Source organism: Megalobrama amblycephala, linkage group LG3 (assembly GCF_018812025.1).
Source record: "Megalobrama amblycephala isolate DHTTF-2021 linkage group LG3, ASM1881202v1, whole genome shotgun sequence".
Taxonomy (NCBI): domain Eukaryota; kingdom Metazoa; phylum Chordata; class Actinopteri; order Cypriniformes; family Xenocyprididae; genus Megalobrama; species Megalobrama amblycephala.
In genome coordinates this window covers 10,767,395-10,794,154 of record NC_063046.1, presented here as the reverse complement: position 1 = coordinate 10,794,154, position 26,760 = coordinate 10,767,395, and the positions used below count along the sequence as shown (strand labels likewise).

The 26,760-nt window shown below is 36.0% G+C and overlaps 3 protein-coding genes across 5 annotated transcripts in view; all 3 read left to right on the top strand.

Moving 5' to 3' along the window:
* The first annotated feature begins 4,729 nt into the window (after positions 1–4,729).
* snrpa1 (small nuclear ribonucleoprotein polypeptide A') lies at positions 4,730–13,529 on the top strand. Its single transcript, XM_048183807.1, has 9 exons — positions 4,730–4,992; positions 5,080–5,227; positions 5,319–5,397; positions 5,488–5,534; positions 5,608–5,710; positions 8,473–8,552; positions 8,865–8,937; positions 12,838–12,931; positions 13,144–13,529. The coding sequence occupies exons 1-9, from the start codon at positions 4,911–4,913 to the stop codon at positions 13,305–13,307; spliced, it is 870 nt and encodes a 289-aa protein (XP_048039764.1). The 5' UTR covers positions 4,730–4,910; the 3' UTR covers positions 13,308–13,529.
* A 779-nt stretch (positions 13,530–14,308) lies between these two features.
* selenos (selenoprotein S) lies at positions 14,309–19,679 on the top strand. Of its 2 annotated transcripts, none has more exons than XM_048183809.1 (6): positions 14,309–14,528; positions 17,011–17,142; positions 17,222–17,328; positions 17,410–17,499; positions 17,578–17,647; positions 18,768–19,679. In XM_048183809.1, the coding sequence occupies exons 1-6, from the start codon at positions 14,447–14,449 to the stop codon at positions 18,845–18,847; spliced, it is 561 nt and encodes a 186-aa protein (XP_048039766.1). In that variant the 5' UTR covers positions 14,309–14,446; the 3' UTR covers positions 18,848–19,679. The 2 variants fall into 2 exon arrangements, with proteins under 2 accessions (XP_048039766.1, XP_048039765.1); XM_048183808.1 differs by having other exon boundaries at positions 17,575–17,647.
* Positions 19,680–20,722: 1,043 nt separating this feature from the next.
* Positions 20,723–26,760, top strand: part of chsy1 (chondroitin sulfate synthase 1) — an 80,478-nt gene continuing 74,440 nt past the window's right edge. For both annotated transcript variants that reach the window (XR_007184084.1, XM_048183806.1), the window contains exons 1-2: positions 20,723–21,620; positions 25,718–26,213. Coding sequence is in view for 1 of the 2 variants with exons in the window: in XM_048183806.1 (XP_048039763.1) it covers positions 21,313–21,620; positions 25,718–26,213 (804 nt within the window). In the remaining variant the exon portion in view is untranslated. The remainder of the gene's footprint in view (positions 21,621–25,717; positions 26,214–26,760) is intronic.

The following is a 26,760-nucleotide window of genomic DNA, read 5'->3' as shown; positions in this document are numbered from 1 at the left end:
CGGAATCAGACCTGGTGATTGGACTGCGGGATGAAAATAACAGCGTTTCGACGACATGGCAACAAACACACTCTACAAACGCAACTCTTGTGTATTCCTGTGGGCGGAGGTTAGTCAAAAAACTGTTTTAGTGACGTCATTAAAGAAGGAAGTAGAGGGATGTAGTCCAAACTGGCCGTTCGATGTAGGCGACTTCTGTTAAATAAAATATCTCGGTTGGCATTGAACTTTGAGCTTTAAAATTTTACAGATTTTATTTATACTCTAACAACAACATTACACACTAACTAAAGTTTGAAACATGGGATCACGAAGAACGGGACCTTTAAGACAAACCATGTGCAAATTTAACACCAATGCTAAGTATTTTGTCTTTAAAACTGCAGTGATAAAGAAAACATAGTTTGAAATCGCTGGTGTTTCTTACATCACAAACTACCTTGTAACCAATCACGTCAACGGCTTTAGCATGCATTAACCCTGACCACTCTGAAGCAGCTATTTGATAACATAGTCAAGCAAAAGGCTAATCTAATTATTACCGTTATGTGTCCGACGTTGTAAAGAGCGTTACCATTGAGCAGCGTTTACCTCAGTAAGTTGACCGAGTGGATCTCTGAGCTGGAGTGAGCTAGTGGAGGCGGGGCTAATTTGCATATTCATAGATCCACGTATACTAAATGAGGCAAGGGTGTAGAGTTACATTCAAGCTATTTTAAGGCATGAAGATTTTTTTTCACAAGGAAAAATCTTTAAATATATTTAATGATCAAAGATGAGTTTTAAGGGATAAAATTATTGACTACAGGGGGACTTTAACAAACACTTTAAAATAATAATTTGTTAACAGTTAAATACATTAGTTAACATACTAACGATAAACAATAATTTTACAGCATTTATTAATCTTAGGTAATGTTAATTTCTACAGTTACTAATACATTATTAAAATCTAAAGTTGTATCTGTTAACATTAGTTAATGCACTGTGAAGTAACATGAATAAACAATGAACAAATGTATTTTTATTAACATCAACAAAGGTTTATAGATGCTGTAAATATATATTGTATCATAGTTAGTTCATGTTAACTAATGCATTAACTAATGTTAACAAATGAGACATTATTATATTAAATACTGTAACAAATGTATGGCTTATAGTGTATTAACTAATGCTAACAAACATTACCTTGTTGTAAAGTGTTACCTGAATTTTTGATTGCTAAGATGTTTTAATGTATGATTATCAACTTTGTCTCAGTTGTGTTTCCTACAATTCTTAAGGAGAAATAAAAATGTACACAAATGAGTCAATTGTGTAGAGCTATAAAAAGGATTTGGTATTTATTTCGATAGTCCACTGCTAACTTTGCAACATGTCAACTAACTCTCATTAGAGTATTATTAGACCGTCTGCTTAATATCTGTTAACACTTTATTTTGATGCTCCCAACAGACATCCTACTGATTATAAGTAACTGTCTATAACCTGAACCCTAACCTAACAGTCTACTAATACTCTAATGAGAGTTAGTTGACATGTAGTTGTAAAGTTATAATAAAATGTCTCAAGTGTGCCATCGAAATAAAGTGTAACCAAGGATTTTATTTTGAAACACTCGAATCAGAGCTTAATATGCAGAGAAACTAATAGTAAAACATTTCTTGGTTGATTCTGTATGGCATCAAGAGGAGTGTTTGACAGCAGCCATTGTGTACGCTAAGTCAGGCATTACTATTCATGTTAGAGTTATATAGCATAGCTTTATAGGTCTTGTAAATGTAGTCATAACTAATACTTCAATATACTTCAGTGTTCAGTATCTATTGAATGTGTTTTGGAGTCTCTCAGACTCTGAAACAGGAATTTTGATGATATTTTTCTATAGATTCATCAGAAATGTTTAATGATCATATGGTGTTTATGAATTCTCAGTATTTTTTCATGCATGTGTCAACTTTATCTCAGGTGTTTCTCCTAAAATTCATCAAGAAAAATGAGTTATATAATGAGCTATAGAGTTCTAAAATAAATGTGTAGAGCTGCTCAGATCCTTTAGTAATGGAAGAATTTGATGAGAAATATTCTTACTGAGGTTTCTTAATTGGTATTTTGGCAAATTGAAGCACCATTTGAGACACTGAGATTGCTGAATCTCTATAGGAAACTTGTGAGATTTTCACAGAGAAACACAATTTTAACTAAACGGATTAAATGCAAATTGTGTCATTTGCTCAATCTTATGTTGCTCCAAACCTGTGAAGCAAAAAAACAAGATATTTTGAAAAATGTGTTTTTTGTACATACAATGCAAGTCAATGGGGTCCAATGCTGATCAAACACCAAAGTTATAAATATCTTCCTTTGTGTTCCACAGATAAAAACTTTCTCGGTTACTTTCTGGGAACATTCATATCAGGGTTTATATATATATATATATATAATTAAAACTAAAGATTTCAATGTCATAGTCACAGAACTGCATTTACCACATCTTCATTGGTTATTTTTTGCTACTGTACTTTTTTGGTATAAATTTTATTGGTTTACTCTCTTCTGAGACTTTCCAGTCTTAAACTATGAAAATATATGATTCAAGTATGAATTATTTGTTTAAAATTAAAATAAATGTATGCCTACAACTTAAATAATAACTAATCTACACAAAGAGTGAAATAAACTTTGAAACATCAAATATTTACTTATGAGAAAAATGATTTTATCATCTTTCATTTCCAATCAAAGTGTAATTTTGTCAAAAGTATGAAAATATTATTTAATTGTATTTAACAAGCCAAAAGTTTGTTTTGAGTTTACAAAAATGTTCCAAAAGTTGTTAAAGGTTGGAATGGAACCAGAATCCAATAAACAACCTTTATTTTTAAGAGTGCTCTGAACCTGAAGATAGAAACACTCAGCATTTGCCTCTACATTTATTCATTTAGCCGAGGCTTTTATCCAATTTGTCCAATCCATCCAACCAATTTGTCATAAGAGCCAACACTATTTGTATAACACACTGCCACATTTAGTGTGTAAACTTGAGCACAGCCTGTCCAAGAAATTAAATGCCTTGAGGTTAAAAAGCTTGGACACTTTAAAAGGTAAACAGAAAAGTTACAATGGTTTATCACGCTGTATTAAAGGGTTAGTTCACCTAAAAATGAAAATAATGTCATTTATTACTCACCCTCATGCCGTTCCACACCCGTAAGACCTTTGTTCATCTTCGGAACACAAATTAAGATATTTTTGTTGAAATCCGATGGCTCAGTGAGGCCTGCAGCCAGAAATTACATTTCCTCTCTCAAGATCCATTAATGTACTAAAAACATATTTAAATCAGTTCATGTGAGTACAGTGGTTCCATTTCCTCTCTCAAGATCCATTAATGTACTAAAAACATTTAAATCAGTTCATGTAAGTACAGTGGTTCAATATTAATATTATAAAGTGACGAGAATATTTTTGGTGCGTCAAAAAAAACAAAATAACGACACTGCTTCAGGAAGATTCGGAGCACAAATGAATCAGCGTATCGAATCATGATTCAGATCGCGTGTCTAACTGCCAACGGCTGAAATCACGTGACTTTGGCGCTCCGAACAGCTGATTCGATACACTGATTCATAACGCTCCGAAGCTTCCTGAAGCAGTGTTTTGAAATCGGCCATCATTATATAAGTCGTTATTTTGTTTTTTTGACGCACCAAAAATATTCTCGTCGCTTTATACTATTAATATTGAACCACTGTACTCACATGAACTGATTTAAATATGTTTTTTAGTACATTAATGGATCTTGAGAGAGGAAATGTCATTGCTTCCTATGCAGGCCACACTGAGCCATCGGATTTCAACTAAAATATCTTCATTTGTGTTCTGAAGATTAATGAAGGTCTTACGGGTGTGGAACGACATGAGGGTGAATAATAAATGACAGAATTTTAATTTTTGGGTGAACTAACCCTTTAATCACACTGTCGAATTGATGTGACCATCTGATGATTTACTACTTTTCATATTAAAATCATCTGCTTAACTTTATCAAACGGTCGTTTCTTAAAATGATGAGCTTCTACAAAAACAAAATGACCCTCCACATCTCGGCAGAATATCATAACGCAGAGTATTTAGAAATTAAACGTGTTAAGATAACTGTTTCAGCAAGAGGAAAGAACTAAATGTTCACTACACCATCTGTGGTTTTCTTGTATCCCCTGACCATTTATTTTATACAACTTTAACATGTTTAATGAGGAACAAAAGAAAATGGCTTCGACTGACAGGACTGTGCTGCGCTCTGGTGGCCTTCGTTTGAAAGTGACTCTCTTCAGTGTTTTCTTTTTTATATATAGGGTAGAGTGGGGGAAAACGCCCCCCTGGGGTAAAACGCCCCCTTTGTACAAGAATATTTTCAGTCAAAATACTAATTAATTATGAAGGCTGAGCAATTTTAATATTTGGTGAATAACTCCTGCCATAGTCACTCAAAACCTGGATGGCAATTCTAGTCACATTTATGTTTTGTTTCACTGTAATGTCACATTTTCCTTAAGGGGGGCGTTTTCCCCCACTCTACCCTATATTGTTGCATAAATTAAACATTTTAATACATAATAATCATAATCAGCGATTGTAATCTTGAGAGAAATACGATTATCATTACTTAAAAAGGCTACTTTTTCTCTTTTGTAACTTGTTTTGTATGTACGCAATAGCGCATCGCTCCTCCAGCCCGCCTGGTGGCGCTGTGGCGTTTCTCCCAAACGCGGAGCTTGTTTCGAGAAGAACAGAACAGTCGCTTCCGTTTGGCGGCAGCGTGTGTAAATGTAATACGTGCTTAAAAACTTTTAAACAAACACGTTTCTTAGTGATCAGACTCATTGTTCCTCTCAGCTGTTGACATGGTGAAGCTGACGGCGGAGTTAATCGAGCAGGCGGCGCAGTACACGAACCCTGTGCGGGACAGAGAGCTCGACCTGCGCGGTGAGTGAAGGAAGCATCTTCATTCACATGTGAATCCTTGATTTATGCGCGTTCATCTCAAATTAACCTCGGTTTGTGTGTTTGTAGGCTATAAGATCCCTGTGCTGGAGAATCTGGGCGCCACACTCGATCAGTTTGATACCATTGATCTGTCCGATAATGAGGTCAGAAAACTGGACGGGTTCCCACTGCTGAAGAGACTCAAAACACTCCTGATAAACAACAACAGGATCTGGTGAGAATCAGATTAATATGTATTATGCACTGTTTATCTTCATCTCTTTTGTTATCCTACAACGCTTGGTGTTTTGTCTCTGTTATTGCAGCCGTATTGGAGAGAACATGGAGCAGGCTTTACCAAACCTGAAGGAGCTCATTCTCACAAGCAACAACATTCAAGAGCTGGTAAGTTCAGCCGTAGATGTGCCTTTATGCACTTGAATTCATCTGTGACCATTGAATTGTGGAGTAATGGGTGTTTCTGGTGCTCAACAGGGGGATTTGGATCCTCTTGCGACAGTGAAATCATTGACCCTGCTCAGGTACCTGCTGAATAAACTGCTTTTACTAATGTTTTAACTTCAGATCATTTGAACTGGTTTTTCTCTTCTGTAGTCTCCTCAGGAATCCAGTTACCAACAAGAAACATTACAGGTTATATGTCATCAATAAAATCCCACAGATCCGTGTTCTGGACTTCCAGAAGGTGAAACTGAAGGTATGATTAAACCGTAATGCTTTATCTTTTATTTGATCTACACTAACGTTCAAAATAAGACATTAATATTTTTAATCAGCAAGGATGCATTGAATTGATTAAAAGTGACAGTAAAGGCGTTTATAATATTACAAAAGATTTGTTTCAAAGAAATGTTGTTCTTTTGAACTTCCTGTTCATAAAAGAAACCTGAAAAACAATATCAGTTTCCACAAAAATATGAAGCAGCACAACTGTTTTCAACATTGATAATAATCATAAATGTTTCTTGAGCATCAAATCAACACATTAGAATGATTTCTGAAGGATCATGTGACTGAAGATTGGAGTTATGATCGGCGTTGCCAATTTAGTGATTTTCTCACTAGATTTAGCAACTCCTCGACCCCTTTTTTTTTTTTTTTTTTCTTCAAAAGCCTAGCGACAAATCTAGCAACTTATCTTGATTCTTATCTCACTCACTGATCTCGATTTATATAAATTAGTAAAATCGTCATTTAGTGTTTAGAATTAGCTACTTTCATTTAAAAGCAGTGGGCAACACTGGTAATGATGCTGTAAATTAAGCTTTGTAATAAATTTACGTTCATGTAGAAAACAGTTGTTTTAAATTGTAAAAATATTTCATTTCTGTATTTTTTATTAAAAATGCAGCCTTGGTGAGCAGAAGAGACTTCTTTCAGAAACATTTAAAAAATCTTTTCAAAACTTTTGAACGATAGTGTAGTTTTTTTTGTGTGTGTGTGTGTGTGCAGTTCATGTTTGTTTGATTTGTCAATGTCATGTTTAGTACCGGCAGTTTTTTTTTTTTTCCTAGTGCTTATCTTTTATTTATAGAATAAATAATTTTGAAGCAGTATTTAGGGTTGGGAATTGAAAAATTCATTGCAATTCTGGAATCAGATACTTAAGGTTAGGAATCGGATACTTATTATAAAATTAATTTCAACTCCGCTTATTCCTGTGTGCATTTTAATGTGGCTTTAAACTATTTAAGCCTCTCATAGTGCACGAACACTGAAAGTTCTTTCACAGCTTCTTGCACTTGAATAGATAAATACACACAAAACATTGTCAAAATAGCCTCGTATAAGTCAGCCTTGTTTATTAGTTTAGGCTGATTTTTGTTCATGTTATTCAGCTGCAACAAAATGTTTTGCAAAAAGACAGAATAAATATGCATGATTATCTAATAGTTTGGCTTAATTTTTTTTTTTTTTTTTTACCATATTGGAATCAAAACGGGTTATTAATTGGGCTGGGTATTGACACAATTTTCACGATTCGATTTGATTACTATTCACATGCCTTCGATTACGATTTCAATTCGATGTCGATTATTTTGGATGTAGTATTTCAGTTACAGTGCATGGCAAATTTTCTAGAGGAAGAAAAATCTCAACTAATGCTGTAAACTACACATGCAAGTCAGTTGGTATTACTATAATAATATTGAAGGTTAAACTTATTTATATACAAACACTTAAATTACACTCAATGTTTTTATTATAAATGGTGTTTAGAATTACATAATCATGTTTCTACTCCAATTAGCTTTTTCTTTTAAATATAAACATTTAAACGGCAGTTGTCATAACTGATTTATAATAATAAATAAATATTGAAGAAATTATAATGAATATTTAATGGTGCATAGCTATATTTATCAGAATGTTGCTTTCTAGAGTTCACTTTTCTTGCTGACTGAGTTGGTCACTGAATGTGTTTTTCTGAGGTAAATGTGACGTTGTTTACAAGCTGTTTTATTGCCGTATTTCCGAGGTTGAAACACTGATTGAGCGATTACACGAGACATGATACAGATTTCGGTAAGTTGTACTGTATATTTTAAAATACCTTCAGATGTTTAGCCGTGTTTATTTCACGCTGTAACTGGTATTAAAGCGGAGGAGAGGATGTTCACATGCGCTCGTACTGCCGCTTCTCTTTAACCGAGGCGCTACAGCGATCTCTCACGACACATTAAACGGCGGCAAAGCGGGATTTATTATTTAAATCTCATAATAAGATGGACGTCATTTGAAATGAGACTTCATATCAAAAGTAACAAAACACAAAGATTATTGTGATATATTGGATGGGAGGTGCATTTATCAACTGAAAACAGACTAGACTAATCGATTCTTGGGATTTAAGAATCGATATCGGTTTGTAAAAATAAGAATCGATTTAAAACCGAGAAATCCATATTTTTTTCCCCAGCCCTAGTAATTAAGAATCAGAATTGCTAAAATTCAAACAAGACCCAACCCTATGAGTATTAGTGAGGGATATATTAATATTGTTAAATTATTATCCGTGATGCAAATACACCTTTAGTTTTACTTCTGAAATGCAATTACAGATCTGTGTTTACTAATAACTGTTTTGTACAAATAGTTCAGAATTTGTCATTGTTTTATGTTTTCTTGAAATGAACGAATTGATAAAATTAATACGGCTTCCTTTGGACAGATTATTTCTTGAAGATTTTTCACACAACATTTTGTTTTGTTTATTTATCATTGTCGTTATCACTCTGGGCCCTGTTTTTCATACATCGCTTACTATATCCGACATTATTTTGTGATAATTCTCTTCTGCCTATTTTGTTTCTTTAAATGTGTCTGCAGAATAAATTGGCTTGATTGAGTTGTCTGAGATCATTCAGTAATGCACGTGTGAAGAACAGGGCTTCATTCAGGGTCCATGTCATGGTCTGTTGTGAACGTTTGCTTGAACTTTCTGCTGTATCGCCGCAGGAACGTCAGGAGGCTGAAAAAATGTTCAAAGGCAAACGAGGTGCTCAGCTTGCAAAGGATATTGCCAAGCGAACCAAAACGTAAGATGAAACTCCTTGATCAAGCTCAGCTCTCCCGAATTACTGGACTGTGGAAGTTATGAACTCGGCATCTCGGAGAATGAAAATTGACCCTGAATTGGCTGTTCAAAGCTAAATTTCCATGTTAAACTTCAGCAGTGTTTCTCAGGGGAGCTGGCTCAAGGCTTTTCTGTCTTGTATCAGTTTATTCATATTGATAAGATACTCAAGATACTACACTCTTGATTGTGGGAACAGCGGTTGAGAGGCTGCAGAGGCAATCTTCAACATGTTCGCATAGTCTGATTCCCAAATTTACTCTGTTGCTCTCAGGTTTACTCCAGGAGCAGGACTTCAGACTGAGAAGAAAATGGGACCGTCTGCTGCAGATGTTGAAGCCATAAAGGTATGGAAGAACCAATTGTAATGTGGCATGTGGCACTGCCTGCAGACACAGCTTTCAGACACGACTTTCTTCTCTTCTTTGTAGTCCGTGCAGTTTCTATGGTGTTATTTTAATGACAAATATGTCGAGAGCGCATCCATGTAATGCGGTTGCACAAAGATCATTGATCAAAGGCGGATTTACTTCACTCCTTCACGCGCACACACAACAAAGCACTGCAAGTGTGATATCGCAGCTTGTTCATTATCAAAATAATAGTCAAACAAACACATGTCGTCATTTCTTTTTGAAACCTTCTCACTGTAATTCATAACTGCACGTTTATAATGATCAATGCATTAAGGTGATTGTCTTATTATAAACTGTGTACATTTTATGTAAAGATAACATGGTAACACTACAATAAGGTTATCTTTGTAGAGACTAAAAAGTCATTTTCAAATGTATTTTAATCATTATTGAGCATTTATAACTGCATAAATAAGAGTGGTGAGTTCAATGCATTACCTGCCAAATAGTGTTTACAGCTTGTACGCGGAAAAGGGTGGTTTTTTTTACGCTACTATTAAGAAATTTGAATCAAAGTATGTTATAGACTTTTCATGAAGACTCTAAAGCAGTGGTCGGCAATAGGCACAGCCATGTTATTTTGATAGCGGCTGGTTCTGAAATAGATCTTTGTCACGTGGTGCCGTCTAATATTATCACCGTGTCTACACCAGACGTAACTTTTTTTCTGAATTAGCTAAAAGCTGTCTACACTGAATGCGACAAAATGACCATTGCAAAGCACTTGGACTACATCTAAAAACAGAATGGGGAATCCGTTTACTGTCGGGAGTGTGTTGTCGCATCCAGTGTAGTCATTATCACTGATTATAATGGGTCCTCCTATTATTTTTATATGCATCGCATCGCTCGCGTCTGGTGTAGACACTGTGTTATATTCTTTGAAAATAGTGACAGATTTGTTGCAGATAAGACACACCAGCTTTGCATTTACAAAACTAGGTGAGAATGCATAGTTGTCTTTCCATTCTTCTTTGTATGCCCTATTTTCGCTGACAACTTTCCTCTTTAGACTCTTTGATAGTACCATTTTCTCTCACCAGCTAGCTTAAAGGTTCCCTCGAATGAAAAATTGAATTTATCTTGGCATAGTTGAATAACAAGAGTTCAGTACATGGAAATGACATACAGTGAGTCTCAAACTCCATTGTTTCCTCCTTATATAAATCTCATTTGTTTAAAAGACCTCCGAAGAACAGGCGAATCTCAACATAACGACTGTTACGTAACAGTCAGGATCATTAATATGTACGCCCCCAATATTTGCATATGCCAGCCCACGTTTCCAACATTATAAAAGGCATTAGACAAGGGCAGCCAGTATTAACGTCTGGATGTGCACAACCAAATCATCAGACTAGGTAAGCAAGCAAGAACAATAGCGAAAAAAGGCAGATGGAGCGATAATAACTGACATGATCCATGATAACATGATATTTTTTGTGATATTTGTAAACTGTCTTTCTAAATGTTCTGTTAGCATGTTGCTGATGTACTGTTAAATGTGGTTAAAGTTAGCATCGGTTATTACTGTCTTCACGGAGACAAGAGTCGTCGCTATTTTCATTTTTAAACACTTGCAGTCTGTATAATTCATAAACAACTTCATTCTTTATAAATCTCTCCAACAGTGTAGCATTAGCCGTTAGCCACGGAGCACCATCAAACTCATTCAAAATCAGAAGTAAACAATATAACAGTATACCATACTCACATAATCCGACGCATGCATGCCGAACACTTTGTAAAGATCCATTTTGAGGGTTATATTAGCTGTGTAAACTTTAAGGCACTGTTCAAGGCAAGCGCGAGCTCTGTGGGCGTGGACCACGGGATTTAAAGGGGCCGCAGCATAAAACCGGCACGTTTATAATGATGCCCCAAAATAGGCAGTTAAAAAAAATTTATAAAAAAAAATCTATGGGGTATTTTGATCTGAAACTTCACAGACACATTCAGGGGACACCTTAGACTTATATTACATCTTTTAAAAACATAATCTAGGGCACCTTTAAATGTTAACCAGTGGTGTAATCGAAAACCATACTTGAGTAAAAGTATAGATATCTTACCAGAAAATGACTTTGGTAGAAGTCAGTCACTGTTTAGAATGTTACTTGAGTAAAAGTTTTAAAGTATGTGATATTTTTTGTACTTAAGTATGAAAAGTATTTTTTTTGATATTGAACGTACTTAAGTATTGAAAGTAAATGTAAAATACAAAAGGAGCAAAAAATATTATTAAAAATTGTTATACAGTTTGAGCAGCATGATTATGTTCAGTTATAACTCTTTCTTACATTTTGTTTTTTGAATTAAAAAATGGCTAAATGTTTATTGTAATTTTTAAATATAAAAATACTAATATTAACTATACATTGATCGTTCATGTTAATTCATAGTGCACTATAACTAATGTAAAAGACAACATTAAAATTAAAATTAAAAATGTAAATGTCGAAATTAACAATGTACAATACTTTTATTAACCTTTTAATTTACAAATGGACTCTTATTGTAAAGTGTTACCATTTCATAACAATCATGCTTAAAAATGACCATCTTTACACACAAAGGCATAGCATGGGTCTATTATATGTATACTTTCACACATTATTTGCCACTATTTTAGAAAACTTGATGATTATCTAATGAAAATGTGTTACAGTGCCGATAAAAAAAGAACTGAAATCGAATACATTTCGATTTATGTTTCTGTCGCTGCATGATGAGAATACAGTTTAAATATACAGCGAACAAATGGACATAAACTAATGCAAATGAATGGTAACAATCGTGACATTAAACAGTTGGTGTTTTTGTCACATTGTTTTAACCGCTTAAGGTACTACTAATGTTAGCATCCTCAGCCTCGACAGCAAACATACTATTGTTCTCCACTAATGCAGCATCATTACTTTATAATGATATGAAAACATGTACTGTAGTGTACACTGTATATCATACCGTTTTGTTGTCCGTTTTAAAACGTTTTTGAAGTGTCCCGCTCTGTGCAGCGCGCAGCAATACGCCACGTGTCAAAACAAACTCTACGAGGCATCAATAAAACATAGTTCATTAAGAGCATGACTCAAACATGCCATTAATGGCCTTATTCAAGTCCTCTTTTATTTTGAGTTATTTTTATCCATTCTGCATCTCCCACATATGTGTGTTTTAGTAAGGCGGTCTGTGTTGCAAGTTGGTGAATGAAGATACTGGCCAGGTCACTACTCTACTTTATTAATTTATCCAGTGTAAAACCCGGACACCGCCACACAAATGTGGCTTTTTGTTAATGACTGTCCTACTACAGGATTTAACCGAGTAACAGCTCAATACCAGTTATAAAACACACTGTAACAGTCTGTCACAGGCAATTCTAGTTGCATTTTTCAATTAATTTCTTAAATTATCCTTTGACTATGTTCTGGTCGACCATCTAGTGGTGAGAATTTTTTTTTTTAATTCAAAAGCAATCCAGTCGAATGCATTTTTGACTACCTCTGGAAGTGGTTGAAAGCTCAAAATGTTTTACGCACCGTTTACACCTGTATTTAGCATCGTCCACTTGTGATCCGATTGATCAAAACGCATCTAAATACCAGACCTTTGTCCTGTGCACTTGCGAATGCATGTTTTCTTCTCTCCTGGCTTTAATATTGGCAGAAGCATATATGTGTGTTTACTGCCACTTTTGATTGGTTTAATGCATGTTTGCTGAATAAAAAAAATTAATAAATACTCATCAAATGTCAGTTTAATGTGTTATCCATATAGGTGTGATGTCCTGATATAATGCATCTCTTTGTAAATGTTGTTTGCATGTAGAATGCGATTGCTAATGCTACGTCACTGGCTGAAGTTGAGCGGTTGAAGGGGCTTCTCCAGTCAGGACAGATCCCAGGACGAGAGCTGAGATCAGGTATTATTTTGTAATACACATTTATATGTAAACATTACTCTGTAATCACAAATAAATGTGAAAACACTTTCATTCATTGGTGAACGAGTGGGAACCCTGTGTGTAGCTCATTTTCGGTGAAGTTTGTAATCAAACATTTAAATGAGTAACGGGACATACTCTCTGCTTTTAAGAGCTAAAAATGATTAAGCTTCTGTTTTCCCTTTTTTCAGGAGCAGCTAACATGGTAGAGGAGGAGGAGGAGGAGGAAGAGGAGGAGATCCAGGAAGAGATGCAGGAGTCAGTCCCCATGTTTGAGGACATGCAGAGCATGAGAGATGAGGGAGAAAACGGAGATGATGTCATGCAGGAGGATATGCATGTTAACGGATCATAGTTGTGTTCGATCAGAATCATGAATGCTTTTGACGCTGTGTTTGACAGCACTTTTCTTTTGTAAATTTAAGTACATTAAACATTTGTTTTTTTTAATGAACAGTGATGTGAAAGTTTTTCTTTATGTATATCTGAATGTGGTCAAGAATTTCCTGTTTATTTACTGTTCTAATATTTTGTGAAATCATTCTCAAAGACTAGAAATTAAAAATATTAATCTGTACTGATTATTTACAGTTTGTTCATTGTTGAAAACTTTTCTAACTCGTTATTGGTCACACATTTTGTAAACGCTTGGAAAAAATCGTCAATATAATTTAGAACAGGGTTTCTTGATCTTTTAGTCTCCAGAAATGATCATCCTTGTGAGGGACCACTTCCTAAAATTCAAAAGGCATCTCTATAACTTCTTGTATAAATACCCAGTTTATATTGTTAAAATGTCTAAAATATATTACTTGGAAAAAATGTTTTTTTTTTTCCCCCTACTCATAGTACTATACACTACAGTTAAATGGGTAAACACTTTAACTAATGCTAGCAAATGAACCTTATTGTAATGTACTAACAACCATGAGCAATACATTTGATACGGTATTTATTAATCTTTGTTAACGTTAGTTAATAACAATATAACACTTCATTGTTTATTCATGTTAGTTCACAGTGCATTAACTAATGTTAACAAATAAAACTCTTGATTTTAATAATTAGTAAATTTTGATATTAACATGAACTAAAATTAATAAATGCTGTAGACGTATTGTTCGTTACTTAATGTAGATAACATAATAAATGAAACCTTATTGTGAAGTGTTACTGTTGAATAATTTATTTACTTGTTTACTCTAATTTACTCTCTTATTAAAGGTGATATTTCAATATTTACATTTCAGATAAGTCAAATAACCAATGCCATAATCGAAAAGTAGAGTTTTTAGTTTGCCTTTGACTTGGTTTGTCTCAGTTGGGCTCCCGTAAAGGCCACGTCATCTTAAAGCTGATTGGCTGTCTTGTGGCTGCGGAAGTGAGTCAGTGTGTAGCAGGGAAGCTTGAGTGGAACTGAACGGAGCAAACATGCGCTAATTATTATAATTATTTACATAACAACATTATAAATCACCTTAAAAGCGTTTTAATATGGAGGCAGAAGGTGGTGCGCGTGTCCGAAATGAAGATGTTCCTCCCCAGAACCAGGATCTGAGTTTTCTGCTGCCATCTGGTATGTAAACATGAGCCTGAGCTTCAGTTCAGTGGCGTTTACTGACCTGTCATTGTTGATCATAAGTTTAATATAGTGTAATCCGTTTGACTGATATCTAAACTGTGACTGTGGGTTATAAAGGACTCTGAAGGAAACATTGATTTTACATTTTAATGCGGATCTTCTCAGGAAATGACCAGAACACGCAGAACATAGTCAATAATAGTTAGACTTTAATGGCCTGTTTTAATAAGCCATTAAGTTAACAGACTTAACAGATAAATAAAAGAACATTCCATCGTTTTGTGAAATGTTTTGCTTTGGAAAATGTAATTCTTTAAGTAATATAATATTTTATCTGATGCGATGATGCGGACATTTTAGTTATTTCTTTATTTACATGTCAATACAAATTTAAATAAAGCCATGTTAAAATAAGGTAATAAACCACATTTTATACTTTATATATTTATACTTTAAAATGTATTGTGTTATTATATTAAAACATATAATGCCATTTCATGCATTCTGACTTATTTACACTGTTGAAGAGTTGGATTCTCATGCTAACCATGGCCAAAGTTTCAAAACACGAGTTGGACGTATGACGGAGTATTTCTGTGCCAAACACACTACTTCCGGATTCGAAGAGTTTTTTTCGAGTGTGTCCTGTATGACGTCAAATGAGAGCGGAATTCCTTGTATGGGCACTTCTCCCTGATAATCGTGCGCACACACATCATGAGCACGCCCATCAACGCGCTTCGTTTGGGAAGCCGAGAGATTTTTTCAACAATGGCTGTGTCCCAATTCAGGGGCTGCACCCTTTGAAGGCTGCATACATCATCGAGGCAGTCTCATTTAAGAAAAATAACCGTTAGATTGCAACGTAAGAAAGAAATTACAGTATTTTTCACCTCACAATGAATTTCAGTCAATTTTATTACGGTTACTTTTCTTAAATATGACATCCTTGATGAAGTATTCAGCCTTCAAATGCGATCTCTGAAGGACGCAGCCTCTGAAATGAGACGCAGCTCCTGTCACCAAAGGACCGTGTTTTTAGTTGTGAGGGAAAGATTACCTTATTCAGCTTCCCAAAGAACCCAACGTTAAGGGAACAGAGGATGAAGTTTGTTTTTCCGGGGCAGCAACGGCGTTGTGCATATGTGTGTTTGTTTGTTCCCGGGATTTTGGTGACGAATTCTTTGTAAACTAGAGTTGTCAAAAGTACTGACTTCGGTAACGTTACCTATCGGTACTGAAATTTTAAAAATGTGATGCTTTGAGCGCTGTTGAGCGGATTCATAAACACCTCTGATTGGCCATTGTGTTGACGTGCTCATCGGATATGTCTGTGATTGGCTTCAATGATCAATGCATGGCAGCATTTGAAAGCACACGGAAGTGTTTGAATTTGAAAGCGTTTTTAAAAGCAGGAGTGCTTCAAAGCAGGCGTCTAAAATTTCAATACTGAGTAGGTACTGAAGTCAGTACTTTTGACATCTCTATTGTAAACAAGTCCCAGTTCGATTTGCAGATCGCGGGTGGTGAGTAAAGCTGCATCAGATGTCTGTGTTTTGTTGGCAATCAGAGCGCAAGTGCATAAAACGTAAACACCACAAACGTTTTTTGTTCCCTTTGTATGTATAATAATGTCGCTGCTAGCAAACGATCTCTACACGTCTAGACGATCTCTCGTGACTTTTTAGCTCCTCCCACGGCACTGACGGCAGACACGCCTCCAGGAGCTCGGCTTTTTTCGGAAAGACTCGGTTTTAGCTTATCTATTTTTTATAAATATGACAAAACTAAAGACTTTTCGGAGATATGAAGGATGCATTGTTACTCTATATGTACTCAAGATTAACATGAGATTAGCAGAAACTGTGAGTGGTGCCCCCCCTTTAACAGAAATGAAAAATAAGTACATGATGATATTATTAATAATAATAATATAAATCTTTTGTAATTTTGTACATCCCTAAAAATAAGATGTATATTATTTATATATAAAGCTTCATGACATTTTTGAGTATTTGAATGTTTCAAAATGAAATATGTTTGTTAATAATTACAGTTGTATATAGATACTATTAACAACCATCAAATGATTGATTATATAGCAGACTATTTAAAGGGATAGTTCACCTAAAAATGAAAATTCTGTCATCATTTACTCACCCTCAAACCTGTATGAGTTTCTTTCTTCAGTTAAACACAAAAGAATATATTTTGAAGAGTGTTCGTAACCATTGACTTCCATAGTATTTTTTCCCCCTACTATGGAAGTCAGTGGCTTCAGTCAACTGTCTGTTTATCCATATTCTTCAAAATATATTTTGTGTTCAACAGAAGAAAGAAACTCATACAGGTTTGGAACAACTTGAGGGTGACAGCATTTTCATTTTTGGGTGAACTATCCCTTTAACAAACTTTTGAAAAGTGCTTATAGACTTTGCAGTGTCTGGAATGTAAAACATTATCTTTTTTTCAACAGTTGCTACGCTCCTGTCAGACTATGGCTGGTATCTGGTGTTCCTGTGTGTGGGAGGATTTCTGCTCATCCAGCATCTCCGCAAGAACAGATCCACAAACAATCAGAGCTCTTCTGTGACAGCGGAGAGCCAAGGTCAGAACCCACACTGTCTGCTGTTTGAAATGCCTCGAAAGTATTTGAGGTATTAACAGGTTGTGTGTCGCATCTGCAGACCCCGTATCTGTGGTGCGGCGTCAGGAGGCTTTGGAGGCGTCGCGCCGCAGAATGCAAGAGGAGCAGGACGCCAGAGCTGCAGAATTCAGAGAGAAGCAGCAGAGGGTGAGTCTTGTGCGGTGATGTGATCAGACAGGTCGGACGTTTGGTTTGCAGTATTCATGCTGGTTTATTTGTTCTCTTTAGCTGGAGGAGGAAAAGAGAAGACAGAAAATCGAGATGTGGGAAAGTATGAAGGAAGGAAAGAGTTACAAAGGAAATGCAAAAGTTGCACAAGTAAGACTTCTGAGATGAATCTCTCTAGGCCTCAGGTGTCAGGTGGTGCATTTACATATTATTTCTTGTTTCCAGCAGAACACTGAAGAAGCTGCTTCCACCAGCTCACTGAGACCAAAGACAGACAAAAAGCCCCTTCGTAACAGTGGTATGCAGCATGTGCACAATTTTACATTTTCTCTTATGATTAAAAAGAAGAGTCTCTTTTTAAACATTTTTTTAAACATTATTTCTTTAACTGTTCAAAATGCAAACTATGCAAAATTGAAGAAAATACAGTAAAAAATAAATAAATAAAATAAAATATATATATATATATATATATATATATATATATATATTATTTTTATATTTTTTATTATTGCATATTATTATTACTATTATTATTATTATTATTATTATTATCTATTATAAGTATAGTTTATTTCCTCAAAAATTGACCAATTGACTAATCTTGAACATTTGTATTTTAATAATATATACATATATAAAGATTTGTTGTATGACTTCATTACATTTTTGACTTTTAGAGTGTTTCGTAATGTAACAATGTTATTAATTTGAGTTGGCTTTTCACACTTGAAATGGTTAACCCTGGGTCATTCTAAACTCCTGGTAAATGAAATCCTGGGTTATCTTTATTCACATTTCACACTGCTCATACAATTCCCAGGATTGACAGTTAATCATCCTGGGTATTCATATCTACTGTTTCACACTTCACATTCCTCAAGTCCTTATCTGCAGCGTTTCACACTGTACAAGTTTGGCACTGCAAAAGCGATGCTAACCCTGGGTTGCTAACCCTGGGTTGCTAACCCTGGTAAAAAGTGGTGCTAACCCCAAATGCTCCTGTTCCCGGGGTTAAAAGGTTAGAACGAGGATAACCCGGGGTTAAACGCAGTGTGAAAAGCCCTTGATACTAACAACGTTTAATCAGATTATTTAACATACTTTCAGAAAGTGCATACAGAATGTTCTTTTTTTTCCCTCTTTTTCTTTTTTTGAGTCCACTAACCCAAAAAATTAACCCATTTTCAGAATAGCCCAAGATTTCACAGGGGAAAATGATCCAGGTTGTTAATCAATATTGCAGCGATATTCAGAGATTAAAGGGAGAGTTCGCCCTAAAATGAAAATTATGTCATCATTTACTCACCCTGGTGATGTTAGACATTATTATATTGTGTTTAAAAATATTTTTGGGGCTTTATTTTCTTCTTATTTATGTTGTTGTTTACATGATTTTCTGTCTGTTTTTACTGCAGGATACAATCCTCTGACTGGAGATGGAGGAGGAACGTGCTCCTTTAGACCCGGCAGAAGAGGACCGTCCGCTGGTGGATGAGGTTAAAGGTCGTCAGAGTAACCTCTGACCCTTTGACACTCCCCCATAGGAACACATGAATATTAACTGAATAAGGCTGTCAGCACTCATCATAGGACAATAGCAAATATGGTTATTAAGGATCTTCATGAACACTTTCATTTTTGGCTTATACATTACCTAAATTTTCACTCACCCTCATGTCGTTCCAGTCCTGTATGCTGTTACATTTTTAATCAGTCAGTTCTATCTTATGAACTCCGATGATTTTGAATCTAGTGCACTGGTTGAATGGGCTTTTGTAGTTCTTCTAAGGCTTATTTGTTCCCTTTCGAGCTGCATGATGAGTGTCCTTTTGTGTTTCACAGTAACATCATTTGCAGTCAGAATGACATCAGAGTGAGTCGATAAAGACAGGCTCTTCTTTTTAACGTTTTTTTAAAGCAAATACTTTTTCTTTAATTGCACATTATGATTAAGAAACTATTGCCTATTTGTATGATTGACAGCTTCTAATGACGCCTCCTCGTCAAAGGTATTAATACTCCTGGGGCAGGCTGATGATGTTCAGTAATGAAACGTGTTCCTGTTTTTAGCTTTTGCACTTATAAAGGCTGTGCTAAATGAACACCTAGAGAGACTAAATAAAAATGCAAAGTGCTACATTTATATCATTTGAACTGTTTGTATTCTGTTGTAAAAGTAGTGCTGTTTCATGACGGATCCATCAATGCAGTCGCTAGTGATGTAAAATAGCAGCCTACGTGGTGTGAGGTCTTTGGTGTTTTCAAAAGCATTTGTTTAGAAATGTAGTTATTTTGAGTTTTTCAGAATTAAAATGCATACTTACTCAGTGTTTGTCCATGTCTTATTTTTGAAGAACAACAAATTTCACTGTTTTATCCTGTTTCAGGACCATCAAAGTAACAATTTACACTTTTTAACAGGATGGAAAGTTATTTTTAGGACACAGGAAAGTCAAACACTCAGAGAATAATATATTTGATTAGAGAAAGGGAAAACATTATATTCTACTTAATAAATAAACTGGAATCTTTCAAAACAGATTGTGAAATTCTAGTATTTAATGTTTGAGGTTAGTTCGTATATAGGGACCTGGCAAAAATAACATCTACGCAATGTAATTAGATTATTCAAATTCACCCTTATGTTCAGTTAATTATGATACTGTAATAAAAAACTAAGTAATTTTATCTTATTCATATACGTTACGACAGGAAAATACACAGCAGAAGAATCTCGCGAGGTCATACTTTATCCACTAGGTGGCGAGATTAGCACGTGATTTGGTCAGTTATAAACGAAAGGAATCCTGTTATAAAGTTAGAGAATTAAGCTTAATTTTCATGGAAAACCATAATAAGAAATTTGACTATTAAATAAGAAATATAAATATATAATTAATATATTGAATTTAAAAATATATATATATATATATATATATATATATATATATATATATAAAATAATTAGCACGTGATGTAAAAAAATATATAAAATAAAGTGAACTTGACAAAACGTTGTTTAAACATGCACTATCCAAACAGTATTATGATATGAAAATATTTTTAAGCATTACAAATTCCTCACAAAGTGAATGCTAGATTTGTCAATTTTAAAATAAATATTTGTCACATTATTTTTTGTATAAAGACTGCACAGATGATGATGATTGACATCATAATCCAAAATCATTCCTAGATACAATAGCTTTTCTTTCGTTCAGTTTTGTATGGAAAATTTATTTTGTTCTCTTCAGAAGATATGTTTTTATTTTGAGACTTAAATCTATTTAAAGTACTTATATGATTTAAAGCGAAAACTGGCTTCTGGTTAGAAAATTGACATTTAATAAATACATTATGAAATAAAATTCTATAGTAAAGCGTGTGCATCCATTACAATAAACAAAGTTTAATGATTAATCTCTCAAAGGAACAACTGAATTCACGCGACAAAGGACGCAACGCTTTTCCCATGCATGAAACGTCATCAGCTAACTGTCCTCAGCCAATCAGGAACGAGCTACGGCGCCTCCAGCGTGTCAAAAACCCCTGACGGTTAAGCCGCGTCGCCGCAGACGCGTTTCAAGCACTCGCGCTCACTCACAATGGCGAGATAGTCTCGAGAACGAGGATGCAGCCGCACTTCTTTAGACAACAGACCATTAATTTCCCCTGACTTATCTCCGATTCAGGCTCCAAACGACGGAAATACCTTCACGAACCCGATCATGGCTCGCGTGGAGCGGATAGCTGGTGATTAGATGGCAGTCGCTGGTGATATATGGGGACTGGAGCGCTGCAACGTACACAGCGGCAGTGAACGGTGATCAGCGGTGATCATGCTCGGACCCAAACCCAGTGTTCTGGACGGGACTGCAGCAGCGGGTGGCGTTTAAAACGAACCGAAGGCACAAAGAAATAAAAGCCCTGACTGATCCGGAGCTTTGAGTATAAGCTGAAATGGCAGGCAGAAGTCGCAGATCGTGGTTCAGTGTGTTGCTGGGTCTGGTAGTTGGGTTCACACTGGCGTCCAGGCTCATCCTGCCCCGGGCCACTGAGCTGAAGAAAGCGGGTCACAAGCGGCGGGCGAGCGGTGGCACGGGCGGCTGCGGAGGTGGAGGAGGGATGATGATGATGAAGAAGGAGTACGGAGGGGTGCTGATGGCCGGCACCGAGAAGCCCGCGGTGCCCCAGTCCAACAGTTTCCTGTTCGTGGGCGTCATGACCGCGCAGAAGTACCTGAACAACCGCGCCGTGGCAGCATATAGGTAATTCATCGCGTCCACTTACGAAGAATCACCATGGTGACCGTAGTTTCCGCCCAAACACAGCATAGTTACGACCGTGAAGAAACGGTACTGCACATTTATTGTAGTAGTAACGATGGTATTTTGGCTGGTTACCAGAGTAAATCATGGTAAGGATAGAAAGAGGTCAGGTTATATGCTGGAGCAATTTTATTTTAGCTACTAGTTCGTTTTTGGGTGGCGGTTATTGGTAATTTAACGCGTTCACGTAACGTAGCGTTACGTTAAATCACCTTGGTAACTGAGGTGTAACTTAAAGTCGTAAACATTTAATTCTTCTAAAATATATTTATCATATTTGGCAAATACCAGTTACAGGTAATGCAATGCTTTCACGTAAGTGTGATTGTTAGTTAAATATTAACAATAATTCTGTGGTATTTTGGTGGTGAGAGGTCAGGGTTCATCAACATTATAATAAAACACATTCCTGTACAAAGAAACACCATGATGGTACCCATAATTTCCGCCGAATTGTCATAATTATGTAGTTTTACTTCAATATAGTAATAGTAATACTGTATCTCGTAAAAGCTTTCAGATTCTTTCCATTGTATTTGATGACACTTCTGCCAAATACAATTTTACCATCGTTATACTGTAGTAAAGTAATTCTGTGGTATTTTGGTTGTGACCGAGGCCAGGGTTATGCTTTATTTCATCAACATTATAATAAAACACATTCCTGTACAAAGAATCACCATAATGGTACCCATAATTTTCGCAGAATTGTCATAATTATGTAGTTTTACTTCAATATAGTAATAATAATACTGGAACTTTCAGATTCTTTCCATTGTATTTGATGACACTTCTGCCAAATACCGTTTTTACCACAGTTATACTGTAGTAAAGTAATTCTATGGTATTTTGGTGGAGACTGTCATTACCATTAGTAAGGAAATGATGTGAGAGAACTGGGTTATGATGAATCATTTTATATCAGCTGTTTAATTTCCTCTTTTGAAGTTTTACAGGTGATTAAATGCAGTCTTATATGAAGAATCATTGTGGTCGGTATCTTCTTCTCATTTTTAAATTGCACTTTTGGCTAATACCACGTTATTATTTTAGGAATAGTATTTGTATGGTGCTTTGGCAGAGACTATAGTGATTGCCATGGAAATTTGTGTAAGGATGGAGAGGACAGAGTTGTGTTGAAGCAAACATTTATGTCATATTATTAGCAGTATTATAATTGCCTTGGTGGAAAAGCCAGAGCATCACAGAAGTATTTACAATGGCTGATTCTCTTGTTGCTGTATTTCCTACGATTAAGTGGTTATAGTTCTGCACAGTAGCGATTTGAAGATGCAAAGCATCTAGAGAATGTGTTCTCCAAGGATTGCTAAATCATATTATTTCCTCTCTCATTGATTTAATTGCATTATTTGATTTGCATGAGTAAGCAAGATTACTAAATGCTTATTTCATGCAAGAAAATGAGGAAGGTAGTCTGTCAAAGCAGAGCTTGGTGTTGTGCTTGTAAATGTCAGAATGACACCATGTCTTCACTGCTGAAGTGTGCAAAAGGTTAACACGGGTATCTTTGGTTTCCCCTTTAGTTGCAGAGAACAGGAAGCAGGGTTTTGGTAAAATTAGATGTTGGCAAGAAGAGGGGATATTATCTGAACAAAAACAGTGCAGCCTTTCCACGTGCTGACATGCGGGACGCAAATGTATTTTAGAGACTCATGCTTGAGTGTCTGGACAGGAATGTTGCAGTGTTAAATTATGTGTATCTCTGAAGCTCTGCTGAACTGATTTAGTTGCTGTAAGTGTCCTCCTACACGACAGGGTCATGGCAGAATGGAGCTTCTGGCATGCTGAGTACTCTATTTAGTTTATCTGTTTTCTTTCCACATGTTTATAGTTAATCAGCTTGGGACTTTTGTTTTAAAACCATCTGAATCATCCTAATGCTACTTCTTGCTCAATTTGTTCATCATCCTGATAATAACTTGAGGGAGTCTTTTTACTCAAGTCTTCAGTTCCTCATGGCAGTATATTCTGAATAGTGCTGCATACCCAAGGTTTTTGTCTCGATGCCGATGCAGTACATAATCAGTAATGTGTTTTTTCTTTTTTTCATATTTTCCAACCTATGAAAGATACTAGGTATTTTCCTACTTAATATTACCCAAGTGAAGTGTTTAAATCTTCGAGCGATGCTCACGGTGTTCATTTACACACAAGCAGCTCTTGATCCAGTGTTTTCAGTGTCTCGGTTCGGACTTCGGAGTAGTGTTGTCACAATACTGGAATTTCCAACTTTAAAAGAACACTCCACTTTTTTTGAAAATAGGCTCATTTTCCACCCCCCCCTAGAGTTAAACAGTTGAGTTTTGCCGTTTTCAAATCCATTCAGCCGATCTCCAGGTCTGGCGGCACCACTTTTAGCATAGCTTAGCATAGTTCATTGAATCTGATGAGACCAATAGCATCTCGCTCAAAAAAAATGACCAAAGAGTTTTTCCTATTTAAAACTTGACTCTTCTGTAGTTACATCGTGTACTAAGACCGACGGAAAATGAAAAGTTGCAATTTTCTAGGCCGATATGACTAGGAACTATACTGCGCAATATCATTGCGCCTGCTGCACCCATAGTACTGCAGCAAAGATCCTTGATTATTACGCCGGAATGAGAGTATAGTTCCTAGCCATATCGGCCTAGAAAATCGCAACTTTTCATTTTCCGTCGGTCTTAGTACACAATGTAACTACAGAAGAGTCAAGTTTTAAATAGGAAAAATATGGAAAATCTTTGGTCATTTTTTTTTGAGCGAGATGCTATTGGTCTCATCAGATTCAATGAACTATGCTAAGCTATGCTAAAAGTGGTGCCGCCAGACCTGGAGATCGGCTGAATGGATTTGAAAACGGCAAAACTCAACTGTTTAACTCTAGGGGGGGTGGAAAATGAGCCTATTTTCAAATAAGTAGAGTGTTCCTTTTAAAGGAGTAGATCACTTTCAAATGAAAATTGTCCCATAATTTTCTCACCCTCAAGCCATCCTAAATATATATGACTTTCTTCTTTCTGATGAACACAATCTGAGATATATTAATAATTATCCTGATGCATCAGAGCTTTATAATGGCAGTGAACAGGGTTCACAAGTATGAGCTGAAGAAAGTGCTTCCATCCATCATAAACATACTCCACACAGCTCCGGAGGGTTAAATAAAGGCCTTCTGAAGAAAAGCGATGCATTTGTGCAAAAAAAAAAAAAAAAAATCCATATTTAACAAGTTATGAAGTAAAATATCTAGCTTCCACCAGACCACCTTCTGTATTCAGTTTACAAAGAAAGTGTAAAACTCTCACGGTTCAAAAAGCTTATGCTTCGTCCTGCGCCTTCCTTATTTAACTTACGGAAAAAGCTTAACTGACGTGACACCAGTTTACACTTAATACGAAACCATTGATATAATAATAATAAACGGTTGTTTCATTTTTCAGTACATTAATATTATTGCTACATTCTTATTGCTATGGTTTGTTTTATTTGTAAGTTAAAAATAATAAAATTTTTAATAATAATTATTATTATTGTCATTGTTGTTTATCCATATTGAATAGGGAAATTTGGAAAAAAAAATTGTCCTAAGCTGATCACAATCCTGATAATTTAACGATGATGTGAGAATTTGTAAACAAAAGAGCTGAAATAAACACAATATTTACTCAAAATTCACTTGAGTATGAAAAAACAAGGTTGTCAGCAGATTTTGGTTTTGATAGGAGAGATAACTTTTTATTATTATTACTACTATTCATTTTTTTTATTTTTTATAATAGTTCCTTGAAATGCCTTTCGTTTGATATTATAGAAAAATAGACATAACTGGGTACTACATAAAACATTTTGGGGTAAATTTGCAGCACAAATAACTATATTGTGATTTACTGTTAACATGATGTAGGGTTTTGGTCATACCGCTCACCCCAGGCCAATTTATTGGTTGATCGATCGCTAATTGTGAACTGTTGGTGAAGTTTTTTTTGTTTGTGTATGATGCTCACACACATATTTCTCCTTTTTGTATTATGTAGGACCTGGGCCAAGACTATTCCTGGCAAAGTGGAATTTTTCTCCAGCGAGGGTTCTGACACTACAATCCCAATTCCCATTGTGGCTCTGCAGAACGTGGATGACTCGTACCCTCCACAGAAGAAGTCCTTCATGATGCTCAAGTACATGCATGACCACTACCTGGACCAGTTCGAGTGGTTCATGCGAGCCGACGACGACGTCTACATCAAAAGCGAGAAGCTGGAGAGCTTTCTGAGGAGTCTCAACAGCAGCGAGGCCATCTTTCTTGGCCAGACGGGCATGGGCGCCCGTGACGAACTGGGCAAGCTGGCCTTGGAACCAGGGGAGAACTTCTGCATGGGCGGCCCTGGCGTCATCATGAGCCGTGAGGTGCTGCGCAGGATGGTGCCCCACATCCGCCAGTGCCTGCAGGAGATGTACACCACCCATGAGGATGTGGAGGTGGGCCGCTGCGTGCGCCGCTTTGCCGGGGTACAGTGCGTCTGGTCCTATGAGGTAAGATGAGCTGAAGTTTGTGGGGCATAACGTGCAATACACCTGCATTTTTTTTTTTTTTATTATTATTTATTTGTGTGTGTGTAGTTTGTATAATTACAGGGCCAAACCACAGTGATCACATGACCAAGATAAAGCAGAGTACCCTTTGCATAATTATTAGTGTCCTAAATTTCCTGCAGCTCGAGGTTTATAATGCATATTGTTCGAAAATGCCTCTTCATTGAACTCTCAGAGCTGCAATTTTCACGGTACTGAAAATTATAGGTTAGAGCGAAGCAGAAAAGAGCTGCATTCTTTTCACCATCAAAACTCCTAGGTGGCTTTGATCCTTCAAAGGATTTCGGCGATACCTGACCAGGTATTACTGATAGAGCTGGACAATAGTGGAATGTGTTCAAACGGGAACATGGCCTATCTCTGCCAACCAGGGATGGCTGTTTTAGATCAGCTGTTTTATCAAAGCCATGATGGGGTGACTCATAGGAAATGAAGCTTTGGAGATTGGACACTGACTTTTTGAAAGGGTGACCTCTGACCTTGGAGA